A 17,446-nucleotide genomic window follows, 5' to 3' on the forward strand; every position below is an offset into this window, starting at 1 on the left:
AGTACACAAGGCCACAGCTGTGCCCAATATAGAAAACACAGTAAGGCCTAGACACTGGTGGTGGTGACTGGAAGAAGAGAGGGTTGGAGCTCTGGATGGGATGAGAGGTGGACAGAGGAGTTTAACCCCAGCTCTGGAGGTGAAGACTGGAGGTGAAGGAGAGCAATTTCCAACTAAAATCACAGCAGGCAGCAGCAGAGCAGAACACATTTAAGGGTTGGCAGCAAAGACATGATTGGCTGATTGAAATAGTGGTAAGATGTGCCATGCTTTCTTGGTGGATAATATACTCTTGAGATATGGACATAAGGAGAACAGCAGGGAGAGAAAATAAAAGATGAATTACACCGACATCAAATTTCTGATAGATGAACAGCCTTTACAGTAAATTGACAGAATATTAGTCGGTGTAATCCCCAACTGTGCTGCTTGTTAGCCTGCAGGTTAGCATTCACAGCATGATGTTACTTTTCCACATGAAGGCAGCAACATAACGCTGTCTCACATCTACAGTTTACGAGGTAATTATTACTACCACCACTTCTACTACTACTACTACTACTACTGCTACTACTGGTAATAGACAAATGATGTCACCTGATGAGACTGTACGCGTTGTGTTTTTGTGTGTGTGTGTGTGTGTGGGGGGGGGGGGGGTTCAAATGTTGAAGTACTGTTGAAGTTCAAATAGGAAAACAGCACATGGCTCACATTACTTCCGGAGCTGTTCCCGTCTCATCTAGCATGTAACCCACAACATTATGACCACTGGCCTGGTATTGTGCATGAATACATGGCCCCTGAAGGTGTACTGTGGTACCTTTCTGTCAGAATTAGCATGAACCTTTTAAGCAGTTTGAGCTACATTAGTCAGTAGACTAGTCTGTTAGATCGGGCCTTGATCATGACATAGTGTTGACATGGCCTGTGATTATGACCAGACACAAAGTTGCTGTGTAACGTAAATCTTGACTTTACCTTTGACTTTGCAGTATGCCAGAATTTCAGGAGCCTCAATTAATAGACAACTTCACACTGTTAAGACCCATGTTTGTTGAGGACAAAGACTGAGAAATATACTGTCATTTAGTGTTTACATGCACACTTTTAATCAGTGTGTTATCGCATTTCTGGATTATACCCTGAACACAATCTTGAGCGATCGTGTCATAGTGCCGCTTGTTTGAGGTCACTTTCTCTTATCACGATTGGCTGAGAGGACTCACACCACCTGTTTACTTTCGGTTTCCTTCCTTAGCGCTGACTACGTCATCATCACGTTGGCGGAAGTTTTGAGACTTTAATCTTTAAATGTGTGAATACAGCATTTAGCATAAATTCTCAGCCCACGTCTCAAACATTCACCGGCTAAAACACATCACCAGATTATTAAAAAAAAAAACACACACACACTTGGTCAGAAAAAAATGAGACCAACTCATTCCAATTGATTTGGATATAAAAGTCTTTATTTTTTTATATGGTGCCAAGTTGCTTCATATCATGACAGAGAGAAAACAGAGAGGAATGACTTAAGATTAAAAGACAGCGACTGGACTTAACTGCCTCACAATATATCACAATAATACAGTATATCTGCTAAAAAACACTGCAGTGTACAGAATTACATTGTACACATTAATGCATACAAACCGTGAATAGTGTATTTATAAAATCTATGTAGTGTATACAATATAAATAATCTATATAATGTTAATATTACCACAATATTATCATTTCTATAATAAGTATATATATAATCATAGGTATTATTTATGTGTGTGTATCTAGATAGTACTCTATTATTATATATAATATGCTGCAATGCTACAGGACTCTGTAGTGGGCACTCTCTGGTGCTGCATTACGGGTCTCTCAGCTTCCACAGCTTTGGGTCACGTTAACACCAGTAACGGGGGTCCTGACTGGAGCTGGGGAGATCACTACGCTGCTACTGGGTCCTCAGGGTGCACTCGCTGGTGCAGCAAAGAGTCTGTCAGCTTCCACAGCCTCAAGAACTATTTTATCTGTGCACCAATTACTATCGTCTAACCTGTTTGTGTTCTGTTTGCCACACAAACTACGGCAGTGAAGTTAGAACCTGCTTTAATCTAACGTCGTTTTTAAAATAGGCTGGTGATAATGCTGGAAACCCTTCTCAATAAACACGAGACTGATAAAAGTCCACATGTGGCTACAGCTGGAGGGAAACACTAATTAAAGTGTCTTAACTGTGTTATATAAATGCATGAAGGCAACTGTGGTGGTTTGTGTCCTAAATCCTAAAATCAAGGTCAGCTTAAATTAAAAAGCAATAATAATAAACGATACATTCGTGTACATGATTGTCTTAGCAAAAAGTAAAGTGGAAGAAATAAAAATATAATGCAGTGCAATGAAAGCATGGCTACCAAAAAAGCGAAGGTGAAGCTAAGTAGATAGCATGATTATAGTTTCCAGCAGTAGGATGGAGCGTCTCCTACTAATTCCCCTGCTACACAGTAGCTTCTTCTGTGTCTGACTTCTTCACACCAATGTAGCGAATCCTAAGAATAAACAGAGCATTAATAAGATCATGTTGGATGAGAGTAATAAATGGTATTATGCTATGCTAGAGCATACAGGATGAGCACAGAGCACTTCATTTTATATGATGATGATGATGATGGTGAGATGAACAATACCTGTGTAGTTTATCTTTGAATTTCCAACACAAGACAACGGACGCTGCCACTGCCACTGCCAGAAGCATGATCACAAGAATAGGAATCCAGGAGACGGTCTCTGAAAATAGTTCGACAGCAGACATCGTTTTATTTAAAGTCAACATGTTACATATTACATAATAATAAACAAGCTCACTTAATCTCTTCCACCAGGCTAAACTTTGTAAAGGCGTTGTTTCAAATGCAGCAAACTCTACAGCTAAGGCTTCGTCTCTTTGTAGCTGGTGGTGCAGTAACTGACATTTCGTTTAGCTTAGCCACTGTGAGGTTAGGTCCGGTTAACCACCGCCAATGTTTTATAAGCCAGCTCTTACAGAGAGCAACACGCAAAATAGTTTGTTCAAACAGGTAGTTATGAAAAGCAGCAGAAAATAAGGGTTTTTGTCTTAATACAATTTACCGATAATTTAAAGAACTTTACACATCAGTTGACTGGGTGTTTGACACAAAACCACCCCAGAAAAATGTACTATTTACTTTGTAAACATGCAGCTAATCTAGGCTCTAAAACGAATGCTGCAGTTTATTTGTGAATGAGTTGGAGGATGTTGCTTGAGTGTGACCTCCACACCATCCATGTCCCTGATGACTAATGTATTGTATTTTATTGTTAAGTGATCTGTTCTTGTCTCTAGTAATAACACATGATAAAAAGTTGCTTTGTAAAGTAAATCTCAATGTTACCTTTGTTTCCCTTAGACAAGGCACTGTCACTGCAGATGGCTGTAAAAAGACATTCTCACGTCAGACCACTGAACAGCAAGATGAATGAGAGAATTAAATGTCCACACGGTGAAGCCTGACAGCTTATGATACTCACTTGTACAGTCAGCCGTGTGCTCTACACGCTATGGAAAGAAGGAAAGTGACATTAACATTGACTGGAGAAGGACGACTAAAAGGATTCTAGTAGCTCTAAAGTTGTTTTAACAGCTAATTCATTGTGTCATCATCCCTGAAGTCTCTTAAACACACCAAGTCGTTTGAAGTGTAACGTTTGACTTGATTCATGATGAGTCTACGTCTGGACTGAATTGCTTTCAACACGTCTCATGTTTTTGGGCTGTGATATATTTTCACATTATGTTAAAAAGGTCGTACCTCTGACACGCAGTTTCGCTTGAAGACAGTTTTTTCCCAACAGCCTGGGGTGACGAGACTGTGTGCCTCCACAGAAGCAATTTTCTCCCGGCGGTATTCAATGGTGACATTCTAAACATACAGAAAGCTCATCAAACGAGACTCACTATCGTACAGCAGGTTAACTAATAATGAACTAGAAATGAATGTGAATGTAGAAGTAGTGTCTCACAATGTTACAACTGAGACAAAGCAAAACATAGACCATGTATCATGTTAGAAAACATTAAGATGTTCTGGTTCATCCAACTAACCTCGTCATTGATCAACATATACTCGCAGTCGGTTGCCTTGGAATCCAAGATATGATCCACATCAATGATGCTGTAGGTTGTTTGGTTATGGTCCTGATTGGCTGAACAGGTGATGTCTGACCCACTGCAGAGTTGCAGAAGGACGACTGGGAACAAAAACACATTTTTTTAGTTCACTGCGAATATTACTGTACAGTAGTGTGCTAGAGTGTAGGTACTCCCACACACTCACACTCACATTAGCGACAATTATGAACTACTTCCCAAAAATGAAATCATTTAAGTGACTCATTTCCTGGCGCTGTCCAGGATCAGTCAGTGGGTCTTAGACCCATCTAAACCAGATCAAACCTGATCCACAGAGACCACTCCCAACAAGGGAGACCAACAAAATGGCAGGAAGGTGGTCATAATGGCTGGTTAGTGTACATAGGGAACAACTAATAGGTAATAACTGAACTGTGTCTCACAGTGCATGATTAGAGAAATCACATAATTAGAGAAATCACAATAATAACCTAGAGTGACCACAGTTTGATTTCCAAAAAAGACGACATTGTCATGAATTTATATATATATGTACACACATATATAGGGGACATGTCCAGACATGTTTTTTTCTCCCTGGAAGTTTTCAACTCTGTATGCAAAAACTGGGAGTCCATGTGGTGATCAAACCAACTGCTTTTTTTCAGCTCCATCACAATCTGACGCACTGTCAGTGACTTCAACCTCTGAACTTTTCATTCCGGACACTGATTCATAAGGACCGAATGATGCAACCGAAAGCCGGTGACTAAGAAATGCTGTGTAAACGGTGAAACATGAGCAGTCTATGTGGTTCCTGTTTCCACCAGTCCACATGCCATTTGTTTTGCTTTTACTTTTAATCAAAGACTTTTAACATTTTACTCACATATGAATGAAACCTCAGCGATCATCTTCCCGGCGCAGGTCTTGCTCATTTGTTCAAACATTCGCACGCAGCAGTTTTACAGGGGGGCGTCTCCGTCTACGTCTTCCTTTTCTGTATTTTCAGAATAAAACGTTTATATGCAGTCTACGGAAATTATGCGTTGTTTTTCAAAAACACCGAGTACAATATGACTTATAACAGACAAACCATAACACCACACACTGAAACTGATTCACAAGTCGTGTGCTTTTCTTTGTTTTCATTGTCCTGTCTGTGTTTTAATGCGGCTTGCTCCCTTGATTGAGCTTTTATTTTGGTATTGTCAGGGAGATGCCACGGTCGATGCTACAACCGATGTCACCAACTAGAATGAAATTATTACAACCTAGCCACACACTTACCACATACTTGTGTATGTGGTTGGAGGGGGCTTGCCTTCGGACATACACATACATGCTCACAACACCTCCTGCGTTTCACACTTTGAATGAGGGAAGAAAGATTGAACTTGCACTGAAACCAGGCTGTAAGTCACATAGAACCTGTTCATTGGCACTGAGCAGTTCAGTCAATTGTTGAAGCGCTTTTATTCGTCTAATTTAATTAATATAGAGCGAACGATGTATTTTCTGCAAATTTTCAAGGACGACATTAGACTCAAAGCGATGTTCTAGAAATTTAAGGAAGTGATCAAATTTTCTCTGGTATTTTCAGATATGTTGCGGTTGGTTTGTCATTTAAAAATAAGTAGTACTTTCAGCCCGGAGGCGGAATCTGGGATACATCCTCAAAGTCATCAAAAACATTTAGTTATTTCTACGAAACAGTCATTTGTTGACATGTCTGTAAATACTTGCTATCAAAAGCCTGAAACCACTACACATTCATAATATATATGATTTTCAATGCAGTTTTATGTAAGATAGCATTCAGATGATCATCGAACCATGGAAAATGGTGTATCAAAGTCTCATATGTGGCACAACAGCAATGAGAGCATTACGTATTAACAAATGAGAGTAACATAACATGCAGCATAAATGGAACTCTTTAAATGCTTGATAAACTCCTTAGTAGTATTATTCAGTCTTGGCAAACATTTGCTAATTGATGTTGTTCGACATGCATACAAAAACATTACAAAACCAGATACGTCTTTCACAGTAAAATAAAATCCATGTATTTTATTAATTTATTTTTTTAAAAAGTTAAACTTCTTAATCTATTGAGTTGTACTCCGTTAAAAGATTCATATTCCGAGGGACTATACAGTTTGACACAGTTTGAGTCCACAAAACACAAAAGGCAGGTTCTTCAAGAAATAAGGGTTAAGTGGGCTGCAGATAAGGGTCCCAAGTAGGTTCTGACCGGGTTTCAGGTGGGGCCCAACTTGCTGAGTTGCACAGGACCCATGTAGGCCTCATATCTTTGCCCACTTCGGCATGAAGGGGGATCAGACTGGACCTTAAATGGGGCCCAACAAAAAATGTGCCCTTTTTATGCCGAAGCCCACTTAGCCCACTTACATCTCTTATGGGGCTCATACAGCCAGCCCACATGGGTTTCACATGTGGGGCCCATGTACCTCAAACACACAATACTACTAAATTTACCCATTTCAATCCCATGCCCACTCAGTGCCCACATAGCCCATATTTCACCCTCGTGGGCCCCACATGGACATGCTGGCTGGGCTCTGGTATAGCTGGTCAGAGCTTCATCCTACAGCAAGATAATGACCCAAAACTTTAGTCCAAGCTCTACCAGAACTACCTCAGGATAAAAACAGGATGAAAAACTTAAAAAACATAGAGTTCACGGCCCAGTCTCTAGACTTTAACCCCATGGAGCTGGTTTGTGATGAACTTGGACAGATGAGTGAAAGCAAAGCAACAAAATTGGGAAGAACTCCAAAGATTGTTACTTTGATGAGTCGAAAATGTAAGATAGATTTTGGGTTATATATTGATTTCATGGTTATTATTATTATTTTTAACTTCAGTTGTTTATTCGGTCTACACTTTCATTAAAATGGGACATTAAACTGCAGAAATATTGGAGTGTTATAAAACTTTTGACCAGTAGTGTATATAAAGAAGGAAAAAACCCTAAGTTTTTAATATATTTCCACAGCATTGCAACATAACACAAGGGTCATATGCTTCTGTTCATGTGATCTCATTTACATGTTCATAATAAAATTCTAAATGAAAATGAAATGTCCCCTCAATCCCCTTGTGTTCTAAAGTGTGTCATAAACCTTCTCATAAGTGATTTCGACGATTTTTTTTTCAATGCCAAAGTAAGAAACAACTATGAGTTCAGTACAGTGTATGTGCCAGTACTGTCTGTGAACAGCTCATCCTCGTCCTATCATTACAGTGGAACTATCATCTCTTGGATGCGCTAATATTAAATGAATCAGTGCCTCGGGCTGCTCGGCTGTGCTGTGCTGCTGAACATTTCAGATAATTTGCGACATTTAGCGGCTTCACTGTCCAAATTTTTCGCAATTTTTCGTATTTTTTCGGGCCGCTGCCATCCAACTTAAAGGTGCACTGCTGCCACCTACCGTGCTGCAGTGTGAAACAGTATATTAGCAGGTGGAAAAAAACAGGTGATGTCTGCGTGCTGGGATCACACGGATGGCCAGCCCGCCCCCGGTTAGTTTGTTTGCGGTTTGTGCTTTTATGGGTCCATCGCATGGACCATAGACTGTACGGTTCCTGAGTTGAGCCTTAAAGGAACCAGCCAGCAGGTGTCAGCATATGTAACAACTTTACTGCCCTTTCTTGTGAAAGCATATGAGTCAAGCGGAACTGTTGCCGTAAAATAAAAAAATAAAAAAACATCACTCACAAATATATATTACGGTAGATCTAGTACGTAGGTCACGGCATAAGGTCCAGAAAGGAGCTGAAGTAGCAAAGTCTACAATCAACCACTTTTGCATCAAGATGAAATGTAGAAACGGACATTTACCGTTTCATTATTTTTGACATATTGTTACCGTCTGTAAGCTGTGCATCGCGACCGGCTACTGTAATAACACTCTGCGCGCAACATCCTCGCTAACCTTTCCTATCTGACTACCATAATAACTGTTGCTGTGGTCTGCGCGCAACATTTTTTTATTTTATTTTTTTTTTTCAATTCAAACCGAGGCTAATTCATTAGCCGGTTAACACTTAACATGAAATTAAAAAACTAAAACTTCACTTACCGAAAAAAATAATTGGCATTAGTCTCTCGATGCAATTGACCGTGCAGCAGGTCATTATTTGTTCAGTATATGCCACCAAAATGAACGAAAACAACAGAGGTTGCCATTACCTGAGGAGAAACCTGAGGCTACTGTTGAAAGAGCATCCATCCCTGCTGACATTGGCACAAACCTTCGTATGCAGCACTTTGGGTCTCTACATTTAAACGGATGAATTATTGAAAACATTCACCTGACAGTTTGTCATCAGTAGGGGAATTAGCTTTAGAGAGTGGGACACTTAAACATGGAGGTCCGTGAGAATTGGCTCCCTTTTGAAGAAGGAACTGCACATTTTGGTACTTCCGCATTGGCTCCAAATTCTCAGCCCCCTAATTAGTTATTGGGTCAACAAATAAGACAATAATGTGATGATGTAAGCATCAGAACTTCATAAAACACAAGATGACATCTTCAGATTATACTTATTTTTAAACACACAAACCCGAAAGTGAATCTTCATACAATAATAAACGGATCCTGAAATAGGCATCATAAACAAACACAATTAGATTTTATTGGAATTTGTGTAAATTAATGAATTAAATAAAATTCATACATGAACAAATGTCAGAAGTAACACTGGGAAAATCCCTTGGGGAAAAAAAATTAAATGCAAACAAAACAGTAAACTATGAATGTCAGTACAACATAAAAGAACATATAGGGGCGAGTGCTGATACACCTTGATCCTGTTGGACTGCCTGGTTTGTTTTACGACTGTGAATCTATGAGTTGACCTGTTAAAAGTTGTGTTGAAGTGTAACAAAACTCTCCACCTTCTTCCACTTTACCATCAATACTAATCCTTGAGTCAAAAGTGTTATGTGGAGTTTTATACTTCTCTCCAGGGTTGGTCAATCTTGTGAGATGCAACATTTTAATCCGCATGTCAATAACCAATAAGCATCGGGAATCTAACTTTGAGCACGATGAGTTAAAGCTGTAAAAAGCTTTTTAAAGTTGAAGGAGAAGAGTGAATAGAGGCACTGTATATATATATATAAGCCTAAATAACGACTTGGATGCTTATTGACATTTAATTCCCTTAAATGAAATGTGTGCTTTTAATGATGACTGCTGAGTGCAAAAATAGATTTTGCAGTAGAAAAAAAATAAGATTGTCACTTTGTTCTCATCCATTTTTCACGCAAACGCTCTCTGACCAACACATGCACACACATATTTTTTTTAAAGCTTTTGTTGCCCTACGAAAGGCTGAAGTCTTGAAGCACATAGGTAGTAACGTAAGTGCTTCAGCCAGTGTAGGAACTGGTGCATTGGTGACATTCACTGGTGACTTTCCCTCTAATCCTGTTTCATTTCTCTGTCTCTAAGTAAATCAAATAGTAAACAGCACTCCTTGTTGACCTTCCAATCTCCATTCATTTCATGGTTCTCGTATTTTAGTTTGTAAATTCATATACCGTACATCCGCGCACACAACACACACACACACACACACACGCTTTCTGTAACGCAATGTACACGAGCACATACCACAAACACATTACCAACCGTGAATGGGTAAACAGACACAAAAAAGAAGTCACACACTGACTGTAACCAACATTGAGTAACTGCATGTTTTCCGTCGGAAAGGGAGACGCTGCTTTGTATTGCTTTGGCCTGTTCTGCGAGCAGCCTGCCCACGTTGTCCGTCTCTGGTCGCGTGGATGAAGAACCATCAGAGAGCCTGTAGACTGCAGCAGCGAGAGCAGCAGGGAGGAGCTGGGGAGCTTTCAAGATGTCATCACTTCACTTCTACCGTCATTCCTCCTCATCTCTCCCTGGGTTTCCCTTCTTGGCAGAGGCTTCACACTAGAACCCGAACGTGTCTTTTTGTGCTGTGAAGTCCGTCTCCTCTTGGTCCCATTTGCCTGGGGACAGGCACTCTTCAGAGTTCAAGTCCTGAGGGTTTACCCCAATGTCCAGGACCTGGGGGTTAGTGCGAGACTCAGCGAGTCTGGAGGAAAAAAGGAAAACGGACAGTTTATTAGCAACTTATACGATTAAATCTGGGCTGCGATCACAATTCGTCTAATTATTAGTGATAGTTTGCTACTTTAAAAAGTGTATGAGCAGAGGATGGACATAAAAATGGATATCCTATTTGTAATGAGAAGATCATGACTAAACAAAACTAAAGTCACATGTGGCCAGATGCGTAATAAAATGATTCCCTTATGATATGATCATGAGAATCTACAGACTGCAGAAAATATGGACTATGACGGGTCAAACTGATGCTGGTGTCTTGGGGATACGGGTGGCACCACGTTGCCAGTTTGGAGAGACTGAGCGGTCCTGTCTGAGAGTGGAGTCACATTATAGATGACCCGTCCACTGTTCCCCTATGAGTCACCGACTTTTGCATTTGGTTAGTGCAACACTCTTCTCTATCCCCACCAGTTTGAAAGAAATGCTGGATTATGAACTGCCTCATGTTCATCATCATGTCACATCCTGTTTCTATAGCCTCAAATTACTAACTAAAGCAAAACTTCTCAGAAGAATGGACGCTTGAATATGTATCGGTATTATATTAACTACCTAAAATGACAGGAACCATCCGTGGGGAAAAAAGACTAGTGTTTTGGCCAAAGTCCCATCCACTAACATGGAGGTAGAGCTTATGACCCATACCGCAGACAGCCACCAGGGGCGCTCCGTGAGCTGTGTCTTTACGTTTGTGCAGCTGTCACGTCGTCCACTTTAACTACAGCCTAAAAGACAATCCAACATCCCACATACTGAATACTTATTCTACACTGTAAACGTGTTAGTCCTACATGTGAACACACAACACTTCCATTCACAGCGACGTCTCTCATTCAGTGTCATGGTTTTAACACAGTGAAAGGTGATGGGACGTGAAGCGGAACCACAACATTTGTGATGAGGACATGGACACAGTGGAGGAAACATCAGGTTCTGTGGCAGAGAGACTTTCCTTTGCCGTGTTAAACCATGAATGGTGAAAAGAGGGAGGTTTGGTCCTCGCTGCATTTTACAGTAAGTCAGTTTCTGATCTATGTTAATGACAAAACTACACGTGTCTTCATAAATCTGACTGAAGACCAACATCCACACAGATGAGCGGACTTGAATCGTGACTTGACGAGGGGAGAATGAGGTGGGAGTCACAATATCCAGTGAATGATATTGTTACCTGAGTAGGATTCAAAGCTATCCAGACTGCGGCTGGGGGTGCAAAGGAAACATCACAAGTCAGGCAACAATTAAACTTGACTGCCTTACTAGCAAGTTAATGGGCACTTATGTGGCCACTGTTTGGCCTCATGTCTAAATGCTTAGAAACAGGTTTATTTTTCTCTTCACAAAACAGAATATATATATATGCAAATATTACACTGTTTTCTTATTTTTGTCCTCAGCTAAAAATCTAATCTAAACCTCCAGTTACTGAGCAGCAGCCAGCAGATGGCAGTAAAGACCCTATAATAGCTACAACACTGGTCCCTGACAACATAAGCACATAACCTACTCATGTAGAGGCATAGTGACAAACCTGTAAGAGAACTCAAATGTCCCTGATCAAACACAAAATATTATTCAACACAGAGTCATTTTCTTAGTTGCCTGCTGCATTATCTCCTGCATGTTGAGAGAAATATAAGACCTAGTGGTTGTGAGCTGTTTTCACACACTGTTGTCTCTAAAAAAAAAAAAAAAAAAAGAAAGAAAAACAACACCAGTCTAAAACCTATATAAGGTGTACTGAGAACGTACACCTTACAGCTTAATATCAATTAATATGTTAGACCCCTAAATTTTGCTACTTATGGTTTATTTTCCCAAAATAATATTGATTTTTTTGTGACTCAGAAAGTACAGAAAGTGCATGTATATTGTTCCTGTGTAAACGATCCATTCATCTGGGGATTATTTCAATCCTAGAGCAGAACATCCAACAGTGAAATTAAAGATAATACAGACATTATCATTCAGTCATCCTCCGAGTTTCCCTTCTCTCCTTGTCAGGAGAAGTCGATTGTGCCGGTGGACGTTGGGATCAGAGGTGTCAACCTGTCTCATGGGGCCCTAAATTTCCTTCAGTTACAATAGGCTACAAAACTGGTGCATCTTTGCTTATGTTGGCAGCATCCTCATTAATCACGGAGCGGGAGAGTAACGGCGTTAGGATGTAATTACAGTGTGTGCGCGCAAATAATCATCTGATAACAGGGCTAAAATGGCCTCTTAGTGCTTGATTACAGAAACCATAAAGCCTGGCCTCCCGCTAATAAATTAAAGTGAGAAAATAAGAGCGCCCCTGCCTAATTAGCACAGGAAATGAAAAGCAGAACATATAAACATGCTAATAAGGGGCTGCGTCTTAACAGCGGCCCTAAACAAATAGCTGTAAACATTTGTATTTGCAACCTGAACATGGACTCCGGATCTGTTCTGACTAGTCTGTTGATGGCAGACAGAGGATTTAGGGAATTCCAATCAACACGGATAATGTATACGGCTTCTTGCTATCACAATAAAACCGAAGAGTGTACAACAGTGTAAATAAGCCGCTCTCCTTTGGGTTTCTAAAGTGTCCCTCAGCAGCTAACGCTTGTAATCACAGGCTTCTTGACCTCACGTGAAATCCAGCGTGATGGAAAACGGAGCCTACAAAAGCAGCATGACTCTGGGCGGGTGTCGGCCTGTAAACCGAGCTCAGGGCGGGGAAGGCCAGAGCTGATTACGAGAGCGGGCCACGCTGCAGGCGCCTGTTCCCTCAACGGCAGCTTGTGCGGCTGTTTATCAGAGGAGGAGGAAAACACAAATTTACACTTCCCCTCACCTTGAGAAAGCCTCGTCCAGACCGTCCTCCAACTCCTGCCAGACACAACAGACACATGTTTATTAGTTTTATGCCCCGAGAGATGATCAGTAAACAGCGTCTAATCACGACATATTAACAGACTCACTCACACATGCATTTACAGTAGTAACCTCTTGTTACTTTCCTCCATCCTCAAAGGAGAAGTAAAGCTAAGTCACATCCTCTCCGACTATGCGACTGTTCGATAAGACCTGTTCTGTTCAATGGGCCATTGTCCACCTCATTGTGGCAGCGGTACAGCTGCGGGGCCCACCACAGGTACAGGGCCTCACCAGACCCTGTGGTCAGTCAATCAGTGTTTCCTGCTCAGAGTTTATCTTATCAAGCCATACGACTGAAACTCTCTGACCAGCCCGGCTCTTGTCTTACCCATACAATATTGTTGTTCTCTGTTGCGTGATTATGCACCGTAAAGGGATCCGATTCAGATTGCTTTGTTCCTGAGTGGACCAGCCCCATGTTGGCTCCTTCCGCCAAATCCAGAAGTTTCCCGGTGGCTACTTCTGAAAAACACAAGCACAATTTAAGATAATAAAATTTACAGTTAAGCCTCCAGTCAGTAAACAACGACAACATAATGATACATTTGTTCCGTGTAAGCATATGATCAGCACTTGTGACTGTCACACTTTTATGTACGTAAAAGATCCACGATCCCACGCTATCCACTAATGTTCAGTTTTCATTATTACACCTCTAATGTATCTCATCAATTCAGCCATCTGCTCACTGTCACTTTGTGATTAGTGAGCACTGAGTAACCCCCTGACTTTTACGCCTAACTACGTTGACACCGCTGATCTATAATGGGATTGGCTTGTAATGGCCTTGCCTGATGATTAATGTGTTTCAATAATGTGTGTCAACACTCGTTTCTGTCCCGTCTTTTAGGCTAATGTTGTCCACGGAGAACGGGAGAATTACTCCTCTAACGGTGAGTCTGAAACTAGATAACCCTACTGATATCTGAATAGATTTTGGATTCCTTCAAAGTAAAAGTCACAGACAAAGGGATCAGCAAGGAATAAAGTTACACTGGCTCAAAGGCATGAGGAATACTGTGTAGTCATGAGGGGGGTGATAATGCGGAGTCGTCCTTCGTGGTGAAAGGATCAGGATTCATCTGATGGAACAGCTAAGGTTATTGTTAAGGTTGAAGTGGTGCTCTAGGAAGAAACACGAATCTATAATAGAAACTATTTTGATGACTAGGTCTTCAAATATTGTGTTAAAGCAAATTACAGTTTGACTTTGAACTGGTGTTCAGTCAAATTTTAAGATGTCACTTTGGACTTAGGGAAGAATCTTGGCAAATAGTAATCGGATTAATTGCTGTGGGGAAAAAAAGAATTAGCAGCTCTACATTTAAACCTGTAAATAGAGCAAAATCCCTCTAACAATCAGGTTAACACACCGAGTAGCATTTATTTTTTGAAGCCAGGTCTACACCAACAGGTGCGGTGTAGCTCCATACCCTGTGTCGTAGCCAGATGACCACCTCTCCTTAGATAATGTCAATACATGTTGGTGATGTAGCGTGCAGCAATAGCGATTGGTGTGAAATGCTTTTCTTCGTTCACAAGTGGGAAAAGCAAAGAAGAACGTCCCCTCTTCTTCCCCATAGACACCATCTACTTACAGATCTTCTCTCTTTAATGGTGTGCAGTGATTTCAACAAAAAGAAGTGTTGTTCAACATTTATTAACTTCATGCGATCTGTCAGGTTCCAGTTTGCAGTACACAGAAAACTATATCACAGCTGACTCATGTGTCAGTGGCGTAATTACAGAACCATGTCGACACAACAGCGCACAAGTATCTCTGCGTAGATCCCTTTTCGAGAGTGTAAAACCAAGCGTTAGAGGCCTGGCAGCGGGACGGAGCGGAGGGTATCATGTCTCATGGATAAAGCTGATTCACCTCTGACAACACCACTGATAATCCTGAGAGTCTCTCTGACTCAGAGGCTTGCCATTTGATCAGCCAAAGTGCAGAGCATCTGAATGTAACCTTCCTCTAAAGCTCTAAAGCTCCGCCGTCCCCAGTCACTGCTTCACGGCTAAAACCCTTTGGCAGGAGAGCGTCGCTCAACCTGGTTCAAAATGCACTCAGAAGCTTCCAAAGCACAGTGTATTACTCTGTTCGGCAATTACTCCAATTTGCCTTAGAGAAATCCAATTCCCTGGCAGCTAAATGACCCACCAAATGGTCAGAGGGATAATATTAGTCCAGAAACAGACATCAAGCCTCTCAGTTAGCAGAAATCTGCATCCAACCCCTGCTTTGTTGAGTCTTCTCACGGGGGATCATCCTTAAAATCCGCATCTGCCGTGAAATGCCACGCAATCAGAGCGCCGCGCCAAAACAAAGTGTCCCAACAGATTTAGAGAGATCTCTCTCTGCGTGGCTGGAGGCCACCTGGCTAAACAGAAGGGAAAGCTCTGCACAAAGCTGATGTTCCCCCGCAAATAAATAAATAAGCAAAAATAAGACTGCCCGTCCCAAACTGTAACCTCCAATACCAAACGGATGCGGGGCAATGCCGACACTGGACGCTGGCTAACAAAGTGTGACAGAAAAAGGCACAAACACAAATAGGAATAAGAGAATAAGAGTGTACAACTACCGTGCCTCTGACAAAAGGATGCACTTCTTCTCATTGATTCTTGGACATTGAACTAATAATGCCTTGAGGTTGTCCGACTCTTTGGATGTCAGCGATATGCATGGAGGGCATGACCCCGTCTAAAATCTAAGGAACTCTGGTGGAACACTGAGGTCATAGAAAACCTAGTTCTCTTCAATGCGTTTCAAACAAACTGGGCTGTGATTGTGCTCCACAGTCGGGCTATTGTGCGAGCACGATAAGAGTTATCTGTTATCGTACAATGTCAATAGAACTGCTGAACCAAGATTTGCTTTAATGAATCCACAAAACAGCAATGAACATTTAATGTTATCGAATTAAAGAGGCCATCATCATTATCATCGTACACAATCACTTAAAAATGTCACTCGCTCTCCACTGTTATGTTTGTGAGACATTATAACCAAGGAAGCGGAGACTGTTGTCATCTGACCTGCCGCCTCAATATAGGCCAATCTTTGACAGTTGGCTGAATACTCTTCCTCTCCCCCGAGGCTACGCTCGCTGTGACAGAGAGGGTGAGGAGGACAGAGGCAGCGGAGAGAGACGGAGAGACGTGATGATGGGTGACATGACTCACCTCCTCCCTTCAGGCTGCCCAGGCTGGCCGAGCTGTCCGACTGGGAGTTGCTGGCTCCTTCCCCGTCTGAACCCGACTTCGCTCGTTTCTCTTTTTCTTTGTGTGGCAGGACAAAGGGAGAAAAAAAAAAAAAAAAGAGCAGTCGGTAAAGACAAGTGATTTGTCATTCACAAAGCACCACGGGGTGATCGTGGCATTGCTGCAGGAGCTGTTACTTTTCTGGCAGCTGGAAATGTGGGCATTGAATGTTTCACTAACCGAGCATGTAATATGCGTAAACAAATCAGTCGCGGTAATTTGGCAGATAAGGTTAAAGCCATCGCTCAACTAATCTAAAGCACAGATGAAACCTACAGGAGAGGGTCCACCGCAGCTTCAAACACTTTCACACATCTCAAACGACAAGAAGTGCACTTCCTGCCGCATTGACACCGAGGAGGCACGGCACCCTCTGAGGTTGCCAAGTGCAACACAACAGCTTGCAGTGCACTTCCTGCGTGACACTGCTCTGTTTCTAAACTTAGCATGGGGCAAGTAGAGCAGCTTTACAGCCTCTGATTATACGGCATTTCGGAACCTCCTACGAAGTGAAAGTTTGGAATCTAGGAACGTACCGCTGCGAAAGTGTGCGGAAGTACTGTGGCAGGACAACACAGTTAAGAGATTAAGGTGGCACGAGGCCTAGAAAATAGTATCAGTTCTTGTTTACATAATGTATCAGTGACTTGAGGACTCTACTACGGTTATTTATTAAAAAAAAAGTGATTTTAATTTCAAACATCACTGAAGTTCATGGTGGATTTCTCATATGTATCGCAGTCATATTTTTCTCCATCCAGGTGGTGGCGTATGGCTATAGCCTTGTTTGATTATGATGATAATTAATTTGTAATAATTCATTTCTGTATCTTTTTACTAAGGTTTGGAATTCTGCATAATTAAGGGCATTCCTGCTTTGAGTGACAGGCGGTAAACCTGAACTAACAGGTAGCATAGGAATTGGGTGGGAGGGTCTCAACGTGCTTTAGCTCCACCCCAATACGACACCCGTATACAT

At 41.5% G+C, this 17,446-nt stretch overlaps 1 protein-coding gene across 6 annotated transcripts in view; it reads right to left on the reverse strand.

Annotated features, from left to right (window-relative positions):
• Positions 1-8,793: 8,793 nt before the first annotated feature.
• The window catches only part of ldlrap1b (low density lipoprotein receptor adaptor protein 1b), a 32,821-nt gene continuing 24,168 nt past the window's right edge, over positions 8,794-17,446 (reverse strand). The window contains exons 6-10 of one of the 6 annotated variants that reach the window (XM_047611033.1): positions 16,390-16,485; positions 13,571-13,665; positions 13,121-13,155; positions 11,471-11,502; positions 8,794-10,264 (exon numbers count right to left, since the gene is read on the reverse strand). In XM_047611033.1, coding sequence (XP_047466989.1) covers positions 10,218-10,264; positions 11,471-11,502; positions 13,121-13,155; positions 13,571-13,665; positions 16,390-16,485 — 305 coding nt within the window. In that variant the 3' untranslated portion in view covers positions 8,794-10,217. Of the gene's footprint in view, positions 10,265-11,470; positions 11,503-13,120; positions 13,156-13,531; positions 13,666-16,389; positions 16,486-17,446 lie in introns of all 6 variants that reach the window. The other 5 variants (XM_047611032.1, XM_047611030.1, XM_047611028.1 and 2 more) reach the window with 5 other exon arrangements.

The sequence above is a fragment of the Mugil cephalus genome, chromosome 17, assembly GCF_022458985.1.
Source record: "Mugil cephalus isolate CIBA_MC_2020 chromosome 17, CIBA_Mcephalus_1.1, whole genome shotgun sequence".
In the NCBI taxonomy this organism is placed as follows: domain Eukaryota; kingdom Metazoa; phylum Chordata; class Actinopteri; order Mugiliformes; family Mugilidae; genus Mugil; species Mugil cephalus.